Genomic DNA, 23,930 nt, shown 5'->3' with positions numbered 1-23,930 from the left:
CCTCCGTGTCAGTGTGTGTCGTGGTGACAGCAGATAAGTTGGCTTTAATTGGCCTCTTTACAGACATGATTTCACACATCATCTACACGGAGACTGAGACGAGTCCAAAAGAAATCCCAGAGAAAAACATTTGTCAGTCCTGTAGACGCTAGTAGATAGTGAGGACACAGGAGTAGGCTATATTAAAGGAACATTTCATACCCGGCACCACCCCAACATCAACAGATGTGAAAATGGTTCTCTGTTCTGTAGTAAATAAAATACAGGAAAATAACTATTTTGCAATGACATCATCGGTGTGCATCGTGTGATTTTAACCAATTATGAGAAGGCATTGCCTAAGCGTTGCCTAAGCATTGCAATTGCTTATTAATGACCTAATAATTGCTTGATGACGTCATAGAAATGCGCCATTTTCACATATGTTGATGTTGGGGGTGGTGCTGGAGATGATGAATTTAAAGTTTAAAAGAAAAATCCTTTCTGAGACACCGTACAGATAGAGTACACCCTTCCATACGCCTGTATGTATGTGAGGTGTGTCTGTGTGAGGTACTTAAGAGAGACATGCCTTGCAGGTGTGGTGGCCGTCCCAGCAGGCCGTACGGTGTGCCTGCGGTGCGGCCTCGGAGGCTGCGGGCGTCGCCAGTCATGGTTGGAGGATAATGAAATGCTTCTTAAAAGATTTAAACATGCTGTTTTCTAAAGCTTGCATTGTTTCAGCGTTCACCATATGATTTGTTGTTGCTCACTAGGACGGGAGCAGCAGTGAGACTATGCATTAACGCTGCCGGTGGTGTCCGTGGATTAGTGCTGAGCGATTAGCTTTTTTTTTTAAGGTCGGTTTGGTTTCGGTTCGATTATAATAAAAATGATCACCTTTTTTTTCGATTTTGGTTTAGATAAAAACAAACGGACATTAAATGCACTATGCATTATGTGGGGTGAATGCTGTAACAACACAGAATATAACAATGAATAAAAGTCCTATGATGGTTGTGACTGGCCATTTACTGCTTATCACTTATTCACCCTCATTACTTTACTTTAATCAAATATTCCCGTTGTTGTGTATGTTACATTTCTTTTATTTGATGACTATTATTTCATTCCAAGTCATCGTCTTTATAGAGTTGCTGCCTGTGCTGTCTGACAAAATTGCGCATTGAGCTCACAGAAAGAAAAAACAAAACAAATGGAACTCAAATAACTGAACCGACATCAGTCAATTAGTTGTTTAAAAATGGAAAAATAACAAATGTTGTTTAATCGCTCAGTGCTAGTGAGTGTGTGTTGACATGTTACAGTTACAGAATCATCTCCTGCACAGAGAGCATTGTGGGAAACTGCAGAGAAAGTGGCACTGAGCCAGTACTGTAATGTTGCTGTGTGAAGTCAACTGTGAGAAAAGCATCAAGCAGTCCAAATCTGGGTGTTTGAGTGTGTGTGTTCAGCACTCCTTGATGCTCCCCTCGACACAGATCGAAAAACATTCCCAGTCACTTTCCCCTGCAACAACCCAGTCTTTAGTGTGTTGTCTGAGAGAGAAAACACCTCTAATTGTGTTTCTATCTGGTGAGCAGTAGTCAAACTCCCACAATGCACTGCCTGGTGATTGACAAGGGCCGCAGCTGCACAGCCACTAGGGGGCCACTGTGGGACGGGCTCTCTGTGGGGAAGGGGTTAGAGGTCAAACTACCAAAACATCTCCCCTACACCCCTGCCATACGCGTATAGCCCCTATAGCCCCTAGACCTAGATCCATACCTTCCCAGCTCCAATCCTTAGCACCCTGTATAGGCAGCCAGCAGCAAAGGCCTGGACTCTAGTAGCCCTTAGCACACAAAGAATACTAACATTTCAATCAAAGAGAGCGCGAGAGAGAGAGAGAGAGAGAGAGAGAGAGAGAGAGATCAAGAGAGAGAGCAAGAGAGAGAGCGAGAGAGAGAGAGAGCGCGAGAGTGAGAGAGTGAGAGAGAGCGAGAGAGAGCGCGAGAGTGAGAGAGAGAGAGAGTGAGAGAGCGAGAGAGTGAGTGAGTGAGTGAGTGAGTGAGTGAGTGAGTGAGTGAGTGAGTGAGTGAGTGAGAGAGAGAGAGAGAGAGAGAGAGAGCGCGAGTGAGAGAGAGCGAGAGAGAGCGAGAGAGAGCGCGAGAGTGAGAGAGAGAGAGAGTGAGAGAGCGAGTGAGTGAGTGAGTGAGTGAGTGAGTGAGTGAGTGAGAGAACAACCTGAGTACCCTGCCGGTACAATGGAGCTGCACCAGCCATCCATAAGGGCATCTCTCCCTTCATCCCTCTCTCTTTTCTTCCTCTTCTACTTCATTCTTGCTGTCCCTCTTACTCTTTCTATACCCCCTTCCTCGCTCACTCTAACCCCCCCTTCTGTCGCTCTCCCCCTCTCTCTCCCCCTCCCTCTCCCCCTCTCTCTCCTCTCTCCATAGCCTCAGACCACGAGGAGCGAGATGCAGCAGCAATCCGTCGCTAATTCCCGCTCAGTGTTCATGAAAAATGTATAACGCTGAGACTTTGGGGAAATGCAGATTGGCGCCGGGACTTGCACAAGCTCCGCTCTGCATTAATGGAACATTATTTTCACCCCCCCAGCCTCTCTCCTCTCCTCCCCTCACCACCTCTAGCACATCCCTCTCTCTGTCTCATGCTCTTATGATTCCTTACAGGCAGGGAACATACAAATTGCGGCGAAACAAATTTGGTCGAGTTTTTCCATGAAATGTTTTCCCCCTCTCGCTCTTTCTCTCTCCATCAAAAGCCATAGAGTACTAGGTCTTAGATTAGGCTTTTCTCTCATCCTCCACCCCTTCGCCACAACCCTGCCTCTTTCTCACCCACAGCCCCCTTGCATCACCAGCACAGCAAAACACAGTAATATTCCATTTGTTAGTGGAATATTAGGAGCTCAAACAAACTGTGGGGTAGTCTGTGGTGTGTGTGTGTGTGTGTGTGTGTGCACGCGTGCGTGCGTGCGAGTGCGTGAGATTACGCATACCACCAATAAAACAACATTGGTAAGAAGTTGTATTTTTGTCTCGAGAAAGACATCCAGGCGTCAGATCCAGAGCTTAATGGATCTAATGGAGAATGTCAGGCAGGAAGTGTGCGCGCCGGGGAAGACAAATGTTGTCAACCACTAATAACCTAACAAGTAACAATAGGCACTTATGAGATGGTAATAATATCACAATAACACCATCAGGACAATTCACTGCGTATCTCATGCATATCCTTCCTCCCGAGGAGGTCGCTAGTCCCCCTCCCCATCCCTGTCGCTATAGCAACCCTAACAGTGTGCCCAACTTCAAAGACAGATGTAATTTCAGACTTCCAACAGCCAGTTTGAGTGGTGAGAATATTTCGATGCGGGCGCTAGCTGGCAGGCAGCTGATGATGAATTATAAAAATATCCAGGAAGGTTACGAGGTGGACTGAACCACTCCTGGGGGGAGAATGGTAGAGAGGTGGACTGAACCACTCCTGGGGGGAGAATGGTAGAGAGGTGGACTGAACCACTCCTGGGGGGAGAATGGTAGAGAGGTGGACTGAACCACTCCTGGGGGGAGAATGGTAGAGAGGTGGACTGAACCACTCCTGGGGGGAGAATGGTAGAGAGGTGGACTGAACCACTCCTGGGGGGAGAATGGTAGAGAGGTGGACTGAACCACTCCTGGGGGAAGAATGGTAGAGAGGTGGACTGAAAGACTGCTGTTGGGAAAATGGAGGAGAGGTGGACTGAACCATTCTGGTACCTCTCCTGGGGGAGGTGGACCGAAATCACTCTGATACCTCTACTGGGGGGGGAGTATAGTATATTTAGAGTACGACCAGAGAGCATATCACTGGTACCTCTGGACATAGCCTGCTATTCCCTGCTGAAGAAAACAGGAGAGAGGGGGAGCGTGGTAGGGGAGATAAGGGTACTATCTCCATCTTCCTCTACCTCTCTCACAAAGACAACTGACTCCACCCCACACCCAGCCATCCCATCTGGGATTCCCCACACAGACAAAGGCAGGAACTGCGAACATGGCCTATTACCCAAGCCAGTAGTGTTAGTATGTCCCTGTACTCTAGTGAAATACACACACTGCTGCCATACCAGCTGGAAGGGGATTGCTTTTTCACTTGTTCTCCTGTGTGTGTGTGTGTGTGTGTGTGTGTGTGTGTGTGTGTGTTCTCTATCCGTCCTCTTCTTTCATGTCACCTCCAGTTTACAAGGCGTTAGTTTTACACCAGCCCCACTCTGACATTCACAAACATGTATGTATGTTGGGCAGTCTCCAGATGTTCATACCGTCTCTGTACCATGCTGGTGTATACGGTATTACCCAAAGTGCACACACGGGGTGCTATTTCAAAAAATGTACAGTTGAAGTCGGAAGTTTACATACGCTTAGGTTGGAGTCATTAAAACTCGTTTTTCAACCACTCCACAAATTTCTTGTTAACAAACTATAGTTTTTGGCAAGTCTGTTAGGACGTCTACTTTGTGCATGACACAAGTCATTTTTCCAACAATTGTTTACAGACAGAATATTTCACTTAGAATACACTGTATCACAATTCCAGTGGGTCAGAAGTTTACATACACTAAGTTGACTGTGCCTTTAAACAGCTTGGAAAATTCCAGAAAAAAAATGTCATGGCTTTAGAAGCTTCTGATAGGCTAAGTGACATCATAAGAGTTAATTGGAGGTGTACCTGTGGATGTATTTCAAGGCCTACCTTCAAACTCAGTACCTCTTTGCTTGACATCATGGGAAAATCTAAAGAAATCAGCAAAGATCTCAGGAAAAAATTGTAGACCTCCAGAAGTCTGGTTCATCCTTGGGAGCAATTTCCAAACGCCTGAAGGTACCACGTTCATCTGTACAAACAATAGTACGCAAGTATAAACACCATGGGACCATGCAGCCGTTATACCGCTCAGGAAGGAGACGCGTTGTGTCTCCTAGAGATGAACGTACTTTGGTGCGAAAAGTGCAAATCAATCCCAGAACAACAGCAAAGGACCTTGTGAAGATGCTGGAGGAAACAGGTACAAAAGTATCTATATCCACAGTAAAACAAGTCTTATATCGACATAACCTGAAAGGCCGCTCAGCAAGAAAGAAGCCACTACTGCAAAACCGCCTCTACGGTTTGCAACTGCACATGGGGACAAAGATCGTACTTTTTGGAGAAATGTCCTCTTGTCTGATGAAACAAAAATAGAACTGTTTGGCCATAATGACCATCGTTATGTTTGGAGGAAAAAAGATGAGGCTTGCAAGCTGAAGAACACCATCCCAACCATGAAGCACGGGGGTGGCAGCATCATGTTGTGCTGGTGCTTTGCTGCAGGAGGGATTGGTGCACTTCACAAAATAGATGGCATCACGAGTAAAGAAAATGATGTGGATATATTGAAGCAACATCTCAAGACATCAGTCAGGAAGTTAAAGCTTGGTCGCAAATGGGTCTTCCAAATGGACAATGACCCCAAGCATACTTCCAAAGTTGTGGCAAAATGGCTTAAGGACAACAAAGTCAAGGTATTGGAGTGGCCATCACAAAGCCCTGACCTCAATCCTATAGAAATATGTAGGCAGAACTGAAAAAGCGTGTGGGAGCAAGGAGGCCTACAAACCTGACTCAGTTACACCAGCTCTGTCAGGAGGAATGGGCCAAAATTCACCCAACGTATTGTGGGAAGCTTCTGGAAGGCTACCCGAAGCGTTTGACCCATGTTAAATAATTTAAAGACAATGCTACCAAATACTAATTGAGTGTATGTAAACTTCTGATGTGATGAACGAAATAAAAGCTGAAATAAATCATTCTCTCTACTATTATTCTGACATTTCACATTCCTAAAATAAAGTGGTGATCTTAACTGACCTAAGACAGGGAATTTTTACTCGTATTAAATGTCAGGAATTGTGAAAAACTGAGTTTAAATGTATTTGGCTAAGGTGTATGTATTCTTCCGACCTCAACTGTATATATATATATATATATATATATATATATATATATATATATATATATATATATATATCAAAGTTACAGAATGTTACAGAATGGAATGAAAATGGCAACCATTTTGGTCAGGGAGAAATCCAAACCCGTCTAATTGGAATGAATGGCAGTAGTGGCATAATCATAAAAGTAAGGCATGTGATATATCAGAAATTGTGAAATAGTATTACTGTCAACTTAAAATATTGTCAAATAATTATAAATACACTTTGTACGGGTTTTACTGTATAAACAGCCTCAAAACTATATCTAAACAGACCATAGACTCTGGTTGATTCTCTCCTCTAGATGTGTGTTCTCTCTCTGTTCTGGGTAGTAGTTACAGCTCTCTCTCTCTGTTCTGGGTAGTAGTTACAGCTCTCTCTCTCTGTTCTGGGTAGTAGTTACAGCTCTCTCTCTCTCTGTTCTGGGTAGTAGTTACAGCTCTCTCTCTCTGTTCTGGGTAGTAGTTACAGCTCTCTCTCTCTGTTCTGGGTAGTAGTTACAGCTCTCTCTCTCTCTGTTCTGGGTAGTAGTTACAGCTCTCTCTCTCTGTTCTGGGTAGTAGTTACAGCTCTCTCTCTCTCTCTGTTCTGGGTAGTAGTTACAGCTCTCTCTCTCTCTGTTCTGGGTAGTAGTTACATCTCTCTCTCTCTCTGTTCTGGGTAGTAGTTACAGCTCTCTCTCTCTGTTCTGGGTAGTAGTTACAGCTCTCTCTCTCTGTTCTGGGTAGTAGTTACAGCTCTCTCTCTCTGTTCTGGGTAGTAGTTACAGCTCTCTCTCTCTCTGTTCTGGGTAGTAGTTACAGCTCTCTCTCTCTCTGTTCTGGGTAGTAGTTACATCTCTCTCTCTCTGTTCTGGGTAGTAGTTACAGCTCTCTCTCTCTGTTCTGGGTAGTAGTTACAGCTCTCTCTCTCTGTTCTGGGTAGTAGTTACAGCTCTCTCTCTCTCTGTTCTGGGTAGTAGTTACAGCTCTCTCTCTCTCTCTGTTCTGGGTAGTAGTTACAGCTCTCTCTCTCTGTTCTGGGTAGTAGTTACAGCTCTCTCTCTCTGTTCTGGGTAGTAGTTACAGCTCTCTCTCTCTCTGTTCTGGGTAGTAGTTACAGCTCTCTCTCTCTCTGTTCTGGGTAGTAGTTACAGCTCTCTCTCTCTGTTCTGGGTAGTAGTTACAGCTCTCTCTCTCTCTGTTCTGGGTAGTAGTTACAGCTCTCTCTCTCTCTGTTCTGGGTAGTAGTTACAGCTCTCTCTCTCTCTGTTCTGGGTAGTAGTTACAGCTCTCTCTCTCTGTTCTGGGTAGTAGTTACAGCTCTCTCTCTCTCTGTTCTGGGTAGTAGTTACAGCTCTCTCTCTCTGTTCTGGGTAGTAGTTACAGCTCTCACTCTCTACAGTGGCTTGCGAAAGTATTCACCCCTCTTGGCATTTTTCCTATTTTGTTGCCTTACAACCTGGAATTAAAATGGATTTTGGGGGGCGTTGTATCATTTGATTTACACAACATGCCTACCACTTTGAAGATGCAAAATATTTTTCATTGTGAAACAGACCTAGAAATAAGACAAAAAACGTCAAACTTGAGCGTGCATAACTATTCACCCCCCCAAAGTCAATACTTTGTAGAGGCACCTTTTGCAGCAATTACAGCTGCAAGTCTCTTGGGGTATGTCTCTATAAGCTTGGCACATTTAGCCACTGGGATTTTTGCCCATTCTTAAAGGCAAAACTGCTCCAGCTCCTTCAAGTTGGATGGGTTCCGCTGGTGTACAGCAATCTTTAAGTCATACCACAGATTCTCAATTGGATTGAGGTCTGGGCTTTGACTAGGCCATTCCAAGACATTTAAATGTTTCCCCTTAAACCACTCGAGTGTTGCTTGAGCAGTATGCTTAGGGTCATTGTCCTGCTGGAAGGTGAAACTCCGTCCCAGTCTCAAATCTCTGGAAGACTGAAACATGTTTCCCTAAAGAATTTCCCTGTATTTAGCGCCATCATTACTTCAATTCTGACCAGTTTCCCAGTCCCTGCCAATGAAAAACATCCCCACAGCATGATGCTGCCACTACCATGCTTCACTGTGGGAAAGTGTTCTCGGGGTGATAAGAGGTGTTGGGTTTGCCCCAGACATAGCGTTTTTCTTGATGGCCAAAAAGCTCAATTTTAATCTTATCTGACCAGAGTACCATCTTCCATATGTTTGGGGAGTCTCCCACGTGCCTTTTGGAGAACACCAAAAGTGTTTGCTTATTTTTTTCTTTAAGCAATGGCTTTTTTCTGGCCACTCTTCCGTAAAGCCCAGCTCTGTGGAGTGTACGGCTTAAAGTGGTCCTATGGACAGATACTCCAATCTCCGCTGTGGAGCTTTGCAGCTCCTTCAGGGTTATCTTTGGTCTCTTTGTTGCCTCTCTGATTAATGCCCTCCTTGCCTGGTCTGTGAGTTTTGGTGGGCGGCACTCTCTTGGCAGGTTTGTTGTGGCGCCATGTTCTTTCCATTCTTTAATAATGGATTTAATGGTGCTCAGTGGGATGTTCAAAGTTTCTGATATTTTTTTATAACCCAACCCTGATCTGTACTTCTCCACAACTTTGTCGCTGTCCTATTTGGAGAGCTCCTTGGTCTTCATAGTGTCGCTTGCTTAGCGGTGTTGCAGACTCTGGGGCCTTTCAGAACAGGTGTATACACTGAGATCATGTGACAGATCATGTGACACTTAGATTGCACACAGGTGGACTTTATTTAACTAATTATGTCACTTCTGAAGGTAATTGGTTGCACCAGATCTTATTTGGAGGCTTCATAGCAAAGGGGGTGAATACATATGCATGGCACCATTTTTCAGTTTTACATTTTTTGTAATTTTTTGAAACAATACTTTTTTTTCATTTCACTTCACCGATTTTGACTATTTTGTGTATGTCCATTACATGAAATCCAAATAAAAATCAATTTAAATTACAGGTTGTAATGCAACAAAATAGGAAAAATGCCAAGGGGGTGAATACTTTTGCAATGCTCTGTATGTCTGTTCTCTGTAGTAGTTACATCTCTCTCTCTCTCTCTCTCTCTCTCTCTCTCTCTCAAGTTGGCCTTAAACTGTTCCCCTTGATCTGAGTGGGTGCTACAGTCCAGTCTCCTCGTCCCACTCACCTCCTCCCCTCCCCTCCCCTCCCCTCTGGTGTGAGGGGTAGTATAGAGGCGCCAGTAGAGCTGAGCTGTGTTTGCTTAACCAGGTTCATCCCTCTCTGTTTCTGTCTTGCCTCACTCTGAAGAAATGAAATATATATACTGTGTGTGTGTGTGTGTGTCCTGTGTTAGGGTTCAGCGGAGCGAAGGGGATAGGTCCTGAGTTTACAGTCTTCCTCCACAGATGAACAGGCTCACCCCTGACCTGGACTGATGCTCTGCTGCTTCCTGTTGCACACACACACACACACACACACGCACACACGCACACCAGACCGATCACTAGAAATAGACAGTGATTTCAAAAAAGGTCCCCTGAATGTTGATATATGCCTTCAGCAACATTTTTTTTAAACGAGTGTCCAGCCCTGAACTGGTGCTGCTCAGAGCCAGAGCGTGCTGCTTAGACCACTACACCAACACAGTTCACAATGCTCCAGCAAGCCTTGAGAAGACTTCATGATACTTGATGGTAATAGCACATCGTTTAGAATTATTTTATTTTAAGCCTTTCCCAAACCATGACCCTAAACTTAACCCTTTGAGTTGTTTCTGTTTTAACCCAGTAACTACGAGGAATTATCCCTGTAACCACGCAGAATTAATTTGTGGAAAATAGAGTTCACCCATAATACGTCGAATTTTGAAGGGAAACTGTGATATCTTGTTGCACACGCGCGCACACACACACGCACACACACACACACACACACACACTCGAAACGCCGAGAAATAAAAATGGCGCTGGCAAATTGTCCAGGAGTAAAAAAAAAAATCCCATTGTGAAATTATGGTTTTAAGCCTACTGATTGTCGGAAATGCCAGTCGATGGAAATACATTTGACTGGTCATGCTTAACAGTCTATAGATTCATTTGCGTAATTTCATGGAATTAAATTGGCGAGTGTGTACAGTATATTCTTGAGATATCTTATTTATCACACACGTACTGCATTCAGATAGGCCGTAAGGCCTTTGAGCGGAAAATGTGTCAGACAGTGTAAGAGCTACAGCATCTCGAACAGCTAACGCCTAGGCAACGGCAGGCAGGCTTCATCAGCGCGTCTCACACCACTTTGCAATGAGCTGGGGGCAGTATGCACTTTGAAAACGTATTCTTAATTGTTTGAAACCTGAACGTTTTACTACGTATTATGAATGTCTTAACCTTGCTTCAAAGTAACCTAGCCAAAATCAGACGATATCCGTGGAGGATATGATTTTATATAAACTTTCTTTCGTTGTCCAGTAGCCAAAGGCACAATCCTAGTCATACTAGCAACCCATGCTAGTTGTTGCATACTAGATTCTACATTTGTAACGGATATTTCCATCTCTGTCACGTGAAACCGCTCGCATGTGCGGTGCCGACAACAGTGTTTTCCCATTCGTTGTATTATGGAACGAACACTTGCGTGTAGCCTACTGCCTTGTGCGCATTGCTGCGCTTATAATGTGAAAGAATAATAGTTTATCAACAGTTTAAGCTAAACGTTAAGCTAAATCTGTTGCTTAAAAAATATCTGTTTTTGCCTAGGCCTACTGGATGTATGAATTTGGGCTCTATCGTCCCACAACTGTCCCAGAGTCTGTTTGGAACAGGCTGTTTCTTTCTCATCAAGCTGACCAATAGAACAGGTCAACTTTTCTACTATGGGGGATAGTAAATTGACATAGGCTAGTGATTTTGCTGTTCATTACTCATCTTGTTGGCTGAGGAAAAGGAAATGTGGACAGTTATTCTAACGTCTTCAAAGTACGCAAAAGAATTTGGTACGAAATACTGCACACAGTCACATCCTCAACTTACATGTTCTGTTACTATGAATGACCATAATGTAAATGTGATTTAAGTCATTCTGAGCGCCGCGGGTGGACGCCCTAATCAGGTTACCCACCCAATGCATATGGGTCCGGTCAATTTCTCAAATGTCCCGGCAAATTACAATGCTGCCGGTGTCCTGCGCCACAATTTCCTAAAGGAAACCCTAACACACACACACACACGCACACACACACACACACACACACACACACACACAATACTCGACAATCAACCACCTACTGGTGGACACACAAGCAATGAATCCTTGATGCAGAGGGACTGACGCCAAGCTAAACGCTGCGAAACAAGTAGTAACCCTTCAGAAGCAAGTCAGCCAGGGTGCCTTTTAAGTAAAGCCAGGTTCACATGTCTGGCCTGGAGCAAGACTTGGGTACAAAGTGTGCGACAGCAGCCATGTGTGTGCACAAAACATAGAAAATATGTCTGCATGAGTTCAGCAAAATGCACTTGACAGAATATTGATTTTTAGGAAAATACTGTGTGTGTAATATACAAACAGCAGTATTTCTTTTCTAACCCTTGTACAGTATTTGACAGTAGACTAAGAGTAGGCAGCAGAGGAGCAGTTTAACTGGGTAGCTGGATACAGTATGATGCACTAGTCCCTCCGTCTCTGTCCCTTCCTCCCTCATTCCCTTTATCTCCCTTCCCAGCATGCAGTGGGGTTGAGTGGGCCACAGTGCAGAGCCTTAACCCTTCTGTGACATTACAGCTCTGAAGAGAACACAGGGAGAACACGGCGAGAGAATAAGGAGCATGCATGGCATGTTCCTCTCACACACACACACACACACACACACACACACACACACACACACACACACACACACACACACACACACACACACACACACACACACACACACACACACACACACACACACACACACACACACACACACACACACACCATGGGTGGGAGGACTGGTGCCACACACACACACACACACCATGGGTGGGAGGACTGGTGCCACACAGACTGTGTGTGTGTGTGTGTGTGTGTGTGTGTGTGCGTGCGTGCGTGCGTGTGTGTGAAGTGTGTGTTTAAGGAGCGGGGGTATCGGCCTCCCCAGCTGCGCCCTGTCAATCATGATCCAGGCAGCAGTGGGAAAAACAGAGGAGAGGAGGAGGGAGAGAGAGAGAGAGTGGTCATTCTATTTTTCTCTTTTGTTTCATGAAAGTCTGGCTGAGACCACCGCAGTCGGAGCATCACATCACCATGTGTGTGTGGAATGTGGAAGTTGTGTGTTACTCACATTGTCTAGGATTTGAAGAAAACATTACACCTAAAACCTACACATTTCATACAACTTGTGATTCAAAGGTGTCTGAGTCCATTTTGCCTCACTTCTCCCCCCCCCCCCTCTCTCCCACTCTTTCCACATGGTTCGCCTCCACTCCCTGTCACGGAAACAGAACAGAGCAGGCTGACTGCTTGACTGGCTGGCTGTCAGGGGAGGAGAGGAGAGAGCAGGGCAACATGTACTGACTGGAACGGCAAGGCTACAGTAGGCAGCGTGTGAAAGCTCAGACTAGACAAGAGGAACAGGCTTCACTGGAGCTCAGCCTCAGGTGTCAGGGCCGGAAGCTGCTCTCACAAGGTAGAGATCAACCCAACACCACTGTGAAAAGTGAAGCTAAAAGTGAATAAGTGTCCAGGCTTGAGTAGACACACACACACACACACAAAGAGTAAACCAACGCATGGGCGTTCTAGAAACAAAATACACCTGCCAAACATCCCTGCAGATTAACATCTAGTCTATCTATTTCTATGGTTGGAAATAGTCCAGAAATTGCTCTGAGGCGAAGCTGGGATTAAAGCAACATAATGTGAACTGATGTGATGTGCCTGGTAGCGTAGTGAAGGCTGAGCTGAGGCACTCTGGGTACACACTGACACATCAACGCAATCTCTCATTTACAAAAAAAACCTTTCATGATGGAGGTTCAGAGACATAGAGAGGAGAGGGAGGGAGAGGGGGAATGCTTAAAGAGAGAGAAAGACAGGGACAATGTTGAGAGAGCTAGGGAATGGCAGTGAGATACTGGATCAGAGAGAAAGAAAGGAGGGTGAAAGAGAGAGAGAGAGAGAGAGAGAGAGAGAGAGAGGTAAAACAGGCAGCATGTGACAGACAGAGACAGCAGAGGGTTACGCTTCCGTAAAGAGGGAGACGGTTAAAAGAGAGAGAACGAGAGAAAAGCGGGAGACGATAGGGACAGAAAGAGAGTAAATGAAAGAGAGGAAGAGAGGAAGAGAGAAGGGAATGTGAGCCTGATGGTGCCTGTGTTGAACTACATCCTCCATCTTGACTAGCTGAGAGACTATTGCACTGACAAGGGTCATTGTAATTCAATCAAATGAGTGTATAAGGCAGGATCCAGCTCAGAATATTACCCTAGCACACCTGTTCTCTCCTCTCCCTTCCTCTCCCTTCCTCTCCGCTTCTCCCCGCTCCTCTCCTCCCCTTTCCTCTGCTCTCCCTTCCTCTCCCTTCCTCTCCTCTCCGCTTCTCCTCCCTCCTATCCTCCCCTCTCCTCTGCTCTCCCCTCCTCTCCCTTCCTCTCCTCTCCGCTTCTCCTCCCTCCTATCCTCCCCTTTCCTCTCCTCTGCTCTCCTCTCCTCTCCCTTCCCCTCCTCTCCGCTTCTCCTCCCTCCTATCCTCCCCTTTCCTCTCCTCTGCTCTCCTCTCCTCCCCTTTCCTCTCCTCTGCTCTCCCCTCCTCTCCCTTCCCCTCCTCTCCGCTTCTCCTCCCTCCTATCCTCCCCTTTCCTCTCCTCTGCTCTCCTCTCCTCCCCTTTCCTCTCCTCTGCTCTCCCCTCCTCTCCCTTCCTCTCCTCTCCACTTCTCCCCCTCCTCTTTTCTTCTCTCAGCTTCTCGCCCCTCCTGTCCTCTCCGCTTCTCCCCTCCACTCTAACAATACTTAGTGTAGCAGAGCCTGCCCATTTCTACTTATGTAGGCAGTGCACACACAACAGAGTGGCATAGTGTTAATGTGGGCATTAGATCTGAAATGGGCAGTGAAATCTAGGTCTGCCCTCAGAGACTGAGGGGGAAGAGGAGCCTAAAGGGAATCGGATCGTTTGATTGAAGAGCGTAGCTCTGATCCCACCCTGAGTGACAGGGCTCTCCACCAATCCTGCACTGACAGCTCAGGGAGCACAGAGGAAGCGGAGGGAAGAGAAAGGGTTGCAGTGTGCACTGTGCTTTTCTCTTCCCCCTCTGTTTCTTTCATTAAACACAAATACAGTTTGTATTTACATATTTTACGCACTCAAATAAGGGGACTTTTTTTTTTTAAGTGACACTCCTATATGACACTTTAGTAATGGTGGGGATTGTCTGGGAGAGCTGTCACTCACCGGGAGGCTGGAGGGGCGGTCCTGCGGGATCAGACCCATGTCCTCAAGGTTGGCCTTCCCAGAATTCCCTGGGACATGCTGCTGACTCCTGGTGCTGCCTCTATAGCTCTCCTGCGGAGCCTCCTGGAGAGAGAGAGAGGGAGAAAGACAAAGAAAGAGAGAGAGAAAGAGAGAGAGCAAGAGAGCGAGAGAAAGAAGAAAGAGAGAGGAGAGAGAGAATGAGAAAGAGTGGAATAGAGTATATAGAGAGAGAGAAAAAAATGATGGGGGAGGGAGGGTTTGACAGAAAATGACATCATGCATTAGAGTGTGTGTCTCAGGGGGCAGGGGTCTGATGAATGAAGCAGAGCTCTAACAGCGGCTTTGCACATGATGAATTAAAGTGAGCTAGCCTCCCTCCATGTTTAAACCAGCTGTGAAGGAGGCTTGAATGCCTGTCAAGCTCTGAAACCTCAGGGACAGTGTGTGTGTGTGTGTGTGTGTGTGTGTGTGTGTGTGTGTGTGTGTGTGTGTGTGTGTGTGTGTGCGTGCGTGCGTGCGTGTGTGCGTGTGTGTGTTAGGTATACAGGCAGAGTGGAGCTGAGCGTCCCCCAGTCAGACAGTGGACCAGATAGATAGAAGTAAATAAAGGACAATAATACCAGACTGTAATTAGGTTTTAATTGAGTGCTGCTGGACACACAAGCGTGGGCGAATCTATTGTCACACAATCGCATACACCAAAACACACCATCAACAGTAGTCTATTCCACCAAATCTGATATCTTGAGAAACACACCTTCACCCTGTCCCCCAAATAGTTCTCTCTTAACTATAATCACAACCATATTAAGTCTGTAAACCAATTTACTTTCCAGAGATAAAAATGTAATATTCTAATTTAGTTCCTTTCATTGAGTAGTCAGCTCATCCTACATGGAGTTCAGTTATCAGACAGCCACCAGGACAATGGAAGGATGCTTCTATCAGGGCTACAGGATTACCTCTCTCTCTGCCGGCATCACAATCACGGACACCACAAACACATCGTCTGTACAATCTCTTGACATGACTTAAGTGGCTCTGAATAACCTCAGGAGGTCATTCACCACAACAGCAGCGAGGCCGAGGATTCCCAAACAAATAGACGTGGTTCTATATATTTAGCACTATGGTGGTGAAGCCTATCGACATAGAGCCTGTCCAGAGTGCACTAGGCAGGCCTGGGTGTGTTGTTCGACCAGGGTACACTCTACTCTACACTGGCACCATGCCAACCTACAAGCTTTATTACATCCCACGGCAGCGGTAACCCTTCATTTAGCACGATGCCCCTTACACAAATATACAGCTGTTCTCCCTGTAAAAACACACAGCAATGTTCCTTACACAAACACACAGCACCTCCCAAGGTAAACAGAGACCAAAAAAACAGGGGAAGCCATCCACTTGAAAAGTATTTAATGCAGACATCCTGAGACTGCTCTGGCCACACTCACCACTCCACTAGTGTACACACTGGCAGATAGACAGACGGACACAGGCACACACGCATCACTACATTCACTTTACTGAAAACAGGAGAGACACTGCAAAGACTAGTCAATTATTTAGAGAGAGAAAGAGAGAGAGAGAGAGAGAGAGAGAGAGAGAGCGAGAGAGAGAGAGAGAGAGCGAGAGAGAGAGAGCGAGAGAGAGAGAGTGAGAAAGAGAGAGAGAAAGAGAGAGAGAGCGAGAAAGAGAGAGAAAGAGAGAGAGAGGGAGAGAGAGCGAGAAAGAGAGAGAGAAAAAGAGAGAAAGAGCGAGAGAGAGAGAGAGAGAGAGAGAGAGAGAGAGAGAGCGAGAGAGAGCGAGAAAGAGAGAGAGAAAGAGAGAGAGAGGGAGAAAGCGAGAAAGAGAGAAAGAGAGAGAGCGAGGGAGAGAGAAAGAGAGAGAGAAAAAGAGAGAAAGAGAGAGAGCGAGAAAGCGAGAGAGCGAGGGAGAGAGAGCGAGAGAGCGAGGGAGAGAGAAAGAGAGAGAGAAAAAGAGAAAGAGAGAGAGCGAAAGAGCGAGGGAGAGAGAGCGAGGGAGAGAGAGCGAGAGAGCGAGGGAGAGAGAGCGAGGGAGAGAGAGCGAGAGAGCGAGGGAGAGAGAGAGAGCGAGAGAGAGCGAAGCCAAGGTGAGGTTAGTCTCATTTTGCTCTATGTATTTTTTATGTCAATGTCTCGAAAATCCTATTTCTGAACTAATTTAGAAGTTATGATGACCAGCTAGAATATCATCCACTCCATACCGAACACCTGGAGCTATACTTAATCCTGTCTTTACACACACACACACACACACACACACACACACACACACACACACACACACACACACACACACACACACACACACACACACACACACACACAGAGCTTGCTTTTAACAAGGCTTCATCTTAGAGTTCTAGAAAAGGGGGTATTGAAGAGAAGCGTTGGAAGTACATGAGGGAATGCAGGAATCTGACTGACTTAAATGATATCAGACAGCCGTGTGTAGAGCTGCGTAACATGAGGTAATATTGTGTAACAGTTTAGCTTCCGTCCCTCTCCTCGCCCCAACCTGGGCTCGAACCAGGGACCCTCTGCACACATCAACAACTGACACCCACGAAGCATCGTTACCCGTCGCGCCACAAAAGCCGAGTGACGTCACCCGATTGAAACGCTATTAGCGCGCACCACCGCTAACTAACTAGCCATTTCGCATCGGTTACAATTGCATATATAGACTGACAACTGGTCAATAGGCTATTTGTCTAAGGGCTTGGAGATGGATAGAGAGCATTCATAAATGAATAAAACAAATGAAGAAAAAGAAACCTTCTCTTCCTCTACCCCAGTAGAAAGGCTATCTCTGTCAGCGGCATGGCCCTCTCCTCTCTTCTCTCTCTCCCTCCATTCTTCACTCCCTCACTCTCTCTCTCTCCTGCCAGGTACCTCATGACTACCAGATGAATAAGTCATTCCCACACCTTCGCAGATCTCTTACAGATCTGCCACCAACGCCATTAATATTCATACAAAATGAAGCTTAATTGTGCGTCTTTAAAAAGCCCCGTGGCCCCAGCGCATCCCTGGCCCCCTGAGGAGAGCCAGTTCTGGTTTCCACTGGGCAACCTCCCCATGCCTGTCAACCCTACACACAGAGAGAGGAGAGGAGGCAGAGGGGAAGAGAGAGAGAGAGAGAGAGAGAAAAAGAGAGGTAGAGAGGTAGAGAGATAGGAAGAGACAGAGAGGGGTAGAAAGATAAGGAGAATGAGATTCGAATGGGAGATAGTGAGCACCACAAGATAGAAAAGCGGCAAACAGCGTACTGTACTACACAGGAGAACAGCGTACTGTACTACACAGGAGAACAGTGTACTGTACTACACAGGAGAACAGCGTACTGTACTACACAGGAGAACAGCGTACTGTACTACACAGGAGAACGGCGTACTGTACTATACAGGAGAACAGCGTACTGTACTATACAGGAGAACAGCGTACTGTACTACACAGGAGAACAGCGTACTGTACTACACAGGAGAACAGCGTACTGTACTACACAGGAGAACAGCGTACTGTACTACACAGGAGAACAGCGTACTGTACTACACAGGAGAACAGCGTACTGTACTACCCAGGAGAACAGCGTAATGTACTACCCAGGAGAACAGCGTAATGTACTACACAGGAGAACAGCGTACTGTACTACACAGGAGAACAGCGTACTGTACTACCCAGGAGAACAGCGTACTGTACTACACAGGAGAACAGCGTACTGTACTACACAGGAGAACAGTGTACTGTACTACACAGGAGAACAGCGTACTGTACTACACAGGAGAACAGCGTACTGTACTACACAGGAGAACAGCGTAATGTACTACACAGGAGAACAGCGTACTGTACTACCCAGGAGAACAGCGTGCTGTACTACCCAGGAGAACAGCGTACTGTACTACCCAGGAGAACAGCGTACTGTACTACACAGGAGAACAGCGTACTGTACTACACAGGAGAACAGCGTACTGTACTACACAGGAGAACAGCGTACTGTACTACACAGGAGAACAGCGTAATATACTACACAGGAGAACAGCGTAATGTACTACCCAGGAGAACAGCGTACTGTACTACACAGGAGAACAGCGTACTGTACTACACAGGAGAACAGCGTACTGTACTACACAGGAGAACAGCGTACTGTACTACACAGGAGAACAGCGTACTGTACTACACAGGAGAACAGCGTAATGTACTACACAGGAGAACAGCGTAATGTACTACACAGGAGAACAGTGTACTGTACTACCCAGGAGAACAGCGTACTGTACTACCCAGGAGAACAGCGTACTGTACTACACAGGAGAACAGCGTACTGTACTACACAGGAGAACAGCGTACTGTACTATACAGGAGAACAGCGTACTGTACTACACAGGAGAACAGCGTACTGTACTATACAGGAGAACAGCGTACTGTACTATACAGGAGAACAGCGTACTGTACTACACAGGAGAACAGCGTACTGTACTACACAGGAGAACAGCGTACTGTACTATACAGGAGAACAGCGTACTGTACTACACAGGAGAACAGCGTACTGTACTACACAGGAGAACAGCGTACTGTACTACCCAGGAGAACAGCGTACTGTACTACACAGGAGAACAGCGTACTGTACTACACAGGAGAACAGCGTACTGTACTACACAGGACAACAGCGTACTGTACTACACAGGAGAACAGCGTACTGTACTACACAGGAGAACAGCGTACTGTACTACACAGGAGAACAGCGTACTGTACTACACAGGAGAACAGCGTACTGTACTACACAGGAGAACAGCGTACTGTACTACCCAGGAGAACAGCGTACTGTACTACACAGGAGAACAGCGTACTGTACTACACAGGAGAACAGCGTACTGTACTACCCAGGAGAACAGCGTACTGTACTACACAGGAGAACAGCGTACTGTACTACACAGGAGAACAGCGTACTGTACTACACAGGAGAACAGCGTACTGTACTACACAGGAGAACAGCGTACTGTACTACCCAGGAGAACAGCGTACTGTACTACACAGGAGAACAGCGTACTGTACTACCCAGGAGAACAGCGTACTGTACTACACAGGAGAACAGCGTACTGTACTACACAGGAGAACAGCGTACTGTACTACACAGGAGAACAGCGTACTGTACTACACAGGAGACATAGAGGAGGGATGGGAGTGCCACAGAGAGACAGTAACACCTCCAACAGCCAAGCTGTGTTGAATCACACACTGGCTAGCTGATGGTACCTCTCATCTCTGCTTTATTGTGTGTGTGTGTGTGTGTGTGTGTGTGTGTGTGTGTGTGTGTGTGTGTGTGTCTGCGCGCATGCTGCGTGTGTGTGTGTGTTCCTGATAGTTCTTGAGGGGTGTATTTTTAGCGTTCATATTTAAAGCTGAGGACGTGAAAATCGTGGCGTTTAAAAATACAAACACGCGTCTGTGTACACAAAGCACGGCACATCAGAGACACGACAGAGAACAGGGAACAGGGACAGACAAAGACAGGCAGGCAGGCAGCAGAGAGGAGGGGAGAGAGGGAGGGAGAGGGAGGGAGATGCAGGCCATCCATATTCATGGCTCCTGCACGTCATTAGCACAGACAACAATGGCACTTCGGATTGGGACGCCATCATTTAAGCAATCAGCCAGCTAAACAATAATACAGGAGGGAGAGAGAGAGAGAGAGAGGAGTTGCCAGGGAGCAACTGCCAGCTCTTATAAAGGCTTGTAATGCAGAAAATCAACTAGATTGCTTATAAACTGGCAGCTTGGATTAGACAGGACTGCTAGACAATACAGCAGTCTCTCTAGTAGGAATAAAAACAGACTGACTGACAGATTGACTTCACAGCTTTTGTTAAGTGTAAAGGCTAATATGTGGTGATCTCTTTCCAAACGATACGTGTCTGCACACACAAACACATATCTGACTGTATTTGACTGGGTGTGCCATTGTGTGTGTGTGTCTCTGTGCATGCGTGCATACCTGCGTGCGTGTACATACGTGTGTGTGTGGAGAAGGCCTGTATGCTGTAGCAGCAGAGCCTGTCTCTCCAACCATCACCCAGCCCAGTGACAGAGAAGCAGCCAGGGAGGGACCTCCTCCTCTCCTGGGATTTTAATTGATCCATTTGTCCAGGTCTGTTCTACTACCATGTCCTTCAGATTGGATTCTCACCAACCAGCAGCCCAGAGCAGTGCACCAATCCGTCTGACCTTTATCACAAAACCCCCACTAGAGGGAACACACACTACCCCCCCACGTCCCGTAATATTCTCTCTCTCTCTCTCTCTCTCTCTCTCTCTCTCTCTCTCTCTCTCTCTCTCTCTCTCTCTCTCTCTCTCTCTCTCTCTCTCTCTCTCTCTCATATCCCCCTGGGAGCAGTCTTGATGTGACAGTACTGTATTAACTGAACATATCACTGGTACTGCTAGTATTCTGACTTGTCATTCAGCTATGGAGAGGAATCAGATGAGACTGTCTCTCTGTGTTCTGATTCCTTCAGACAGACAGACAGACAGACAGACAGACAGACAGACAGACAGACAGACAGACAGACAGACAGACAGACAGACAGACAGACAGACAGACAGACAGACCTCAGATGGACCAATCAGAACAGGCCCCTGTCCTTCCTGCTGTTTCTGTCCCTCATTTAAACAATGTGGAATGATATATGGATGCCAGAAACCTGGTGTCTATGTGGCTAAGGGAAATATAGTATTCACCAAAACTAGTACTGTTTTCCATACAGACGTTGTTGCCCTTGTTCAAGGATGGCAGAACAATAGCATTGTTGGCAGTCTCATCAGTGATTGTCCAACAATTCTGTGTGCATCCGTGTATTTTTCAAAACTCTGTGTGCTGGAACATTTAGTGGCATTTCTAACAATTGTTGTGCTAAATGAGGCCCCTGGGGTGCATAGTACTAAACACTATCCTTTCCAGCGTGATTAAGATTGTCCTGACCCTTCAAAAAAACACCTACAATTTGCATTTGAATCACAATGGTACAAACAAACATAAATCAGAAAAACACGGTGGCACATTCCAGTCACGCAATTAGCAAGTGTCAGTCAGCAGAGAGGTGAAAACACACACAGCTAAAAACACAATCCAACTGACAACCAAAAAAAATGGAACCAACCGTTTTTCTCCCTTTCTCCTTTATTTCTAAACTCGTCAGGTTTAAGTGCTTGTTGCGGGCAGCCAACGGGAGCGCTGTGTTGGTTGCCGTGGCGCTGGCGCCTAGCGATACGCAGGGACATTTAGAGGACTCTGATAAACTATGCCATTTAAAAGGTTACGACAATTAAAGCAGCTCCCGCAAATTACAGTGGCCAGACCTTTACCACGGATGGGTCTCTCTTATCGCCCGGCACGCGGCTCCCTCTCTCTCCCAGGCGTTCCTCTCTCTCTCCACCCACCCCTCTCCGGATCGTAGCAGTGCTTTTATGATCCAGTTAATTAACGGTTCTTAGCTAATATTCAAATGCTGACCAATTAATGACATTGAACTTTGAATGGCCCTCCATTCCTCCCTTCCCCCTCTCCCAGTCAGTTGTTGCCGTGGCGTCCTCGGGTGCGGTGCGCTGGGCGACGCGTTATCAGCGGTCATGATTAAACTGGCGGTGGCAGACCGGTGGATGGTGGCGATGAAGGCGAGCAGCCAGCGATTGGGAATGTGTTTTAATTAACCTCGTGTCATTAGGTGATAGAGGAGAGAGAGAGATGGGAACACAGCAGAGCGAAGCAGAATAAAGCCCAGCAGAGTAGAGTACAGCAGGGCAGAGTAGAGCAGAGTACAGCAGAGAAGAGTACAGTACAGCAGAGCAGAGTACAGCAGAGAAGAGTACAGTAGAGCAGAGTAGAGCAGAGTACAGCAGAGAAGAGTACAGTACAGCAGAGCAGAGTACAGTAGAGAAGAGTACAGTACAGCAGAGCAGAGTACAGCAGAGAAGAGTACAGTAGAGCAGAGCAGAGTAGAGCAGAGTACAGCAGAGAAGAGTACAGTAGAGCAGAGTAGAGCAGAGAAGAGTACAGTAGAGCAGAGCAGAGTACAGAAGAGAAGAGTACAGTAGAGCAGAGTACAGCAGAGAAGAGTACAGTAGAGCAGAGCAGAGTAGAGCAGAGTACAGCAGAGAAGAGTACAGTAGAGCAGAGCAGAGTAGAGCAGAGTACATCAGAGTAGAGTAGAGCACAGCAGAGAAGAGTACAGTAGAGCAGAGCAGAGTAGAGCAGAGTACAGCAGAGAAGAGTACAGTAGAGCAGAGTAGAGCAGAGTACAGCAGAGAAGAGTACAGTAGAGCAGAGCAGAGTAGAGCAGAGTACATCAGAGTAGAGTAGAGCACAGCACAGCAGAGAAGAGTAGAGTACAGCAAAGCTGAGTAAAGCAGAGCAGAGTACATCAGAGCAGAGTAAAGAAGGGCAGAGAAGAGTAGAGCAGAGAAGAGTAGAGCAGAGCACAGCAGAGCTGAGTAAAGCAGAGCAGAGTACATCAGAGCAGAGTACATCAGAGCAGAGTACAGTAAAGCACAGTAGAGCATAGTAGAGTACAGCAGAGTAGAGTACAGCAGAGTAGAGTACAGCAGAGCAGAGTACAGCAGAGCAGAGTAGTGCAGAATACAGCAGAGCAGAGTACAGCAGAGTAGAGCAGAGTACAGCAGAGTAGAGTACAGCAGAGCAGAGTACAGCAGAGCAGAGTACAGCAGAGCAGAGTAGAGCAGAATACAGCAGAGCAGAGTAGAGCAGAGTAGAGGAGCTAAAACCCCTCAGAGAGACAACAGGAAGTAGTTGGGTGTAATACAGGAAACAGGAAACAGCCCTAGAGATCAGCAGTCTCACAGAGGAACAGACTGGACACTTTCACTGAAGAAATGAGGGGCAATGGAGTACAATTCTCCTTGGTGAAATCGTTGTGTGTCACTCCTGAGAGTGACAGCGCTTAAGGTGTAACCAATCGATGACCCTGCCTGGTAACATTGTGAACAACATGACAAATCCCCACATTGGAGTAGTCCTGTCACACTCTGCCTCCTTCAGTTAGATAAGGGCCCTAGATAGGAACAGGACATGGATGTTTCAATCACTACACACTATACCAGCTAGCTACCTAGGAAAATAAAAGAATGGCAGCCCGAGAGGGAAAGGTGTCTATATGCCGAGGAAGCAAGTACACAGTTGTACACATACACACATACACACACACACACACACAGTCACTTGAGCAAACAGTCTCACACACATACACAGTCATGCACGCAAACACCACACACACACGCACGCAAACACCACACACACTCACGCACACACACACACACACACACACACACACACACACACACACACACACACACACACACACACACACACACACACACACACACAAAGAGAATCGCCTTCCTAGCAAAGTAGGCAGAGAGGAACATGTATTGTGTTAACAAAACTGATGGACAAAGACAAAGACCAGTTACTGAC

General features: G+C 46.5%; 1 protein-coding gene across 5 annotated transcripts in view; it reads right to left on the bottom strand.

Moving 5' to 3' along the window:
- Window positions 1–23,930, bottom strand: part of LOC115162467 (AT-rich interactive domain-containing protein 1B) — a 227,254-nt gene that overhangs the window by 145,348 nt on the left and 57,976 nt on the right. For all 5 annotated transcript variants that reach the window (XM_029713784.1, XM_029713786.1, XM_029713789.1 and 2 more), the window contains one exon: window positions 14,400–14,522. In XM_029713784.1, the coding sequence (XP_029569644.1) occupies window positions 14,400–14,522 (123 nt within the window). The remainder of the gene's footprint in view (window positions 1–14,399; window positions 14,523–23,930) is intronic.

Source organism: Salmo trutta, chromosome 25 (assembly GCF_901001165.1).
Source record: "Salmo trutta chromosome 25, fSalTru1.1, whole genome shotgun sequence".
In the NCBI taxonomy this organism is placed as follows: domain Eukaryota; kingdom Metazoa; phylum Chordata; class Actinopteri; order Salmoniformes; family Salmonidae; genus Salmo; species Salmo trutta.
Note: the sequence above shows the minus strand (reverse complement) of the source record. Positions and strands in the feature narration are given on the sequence as shown.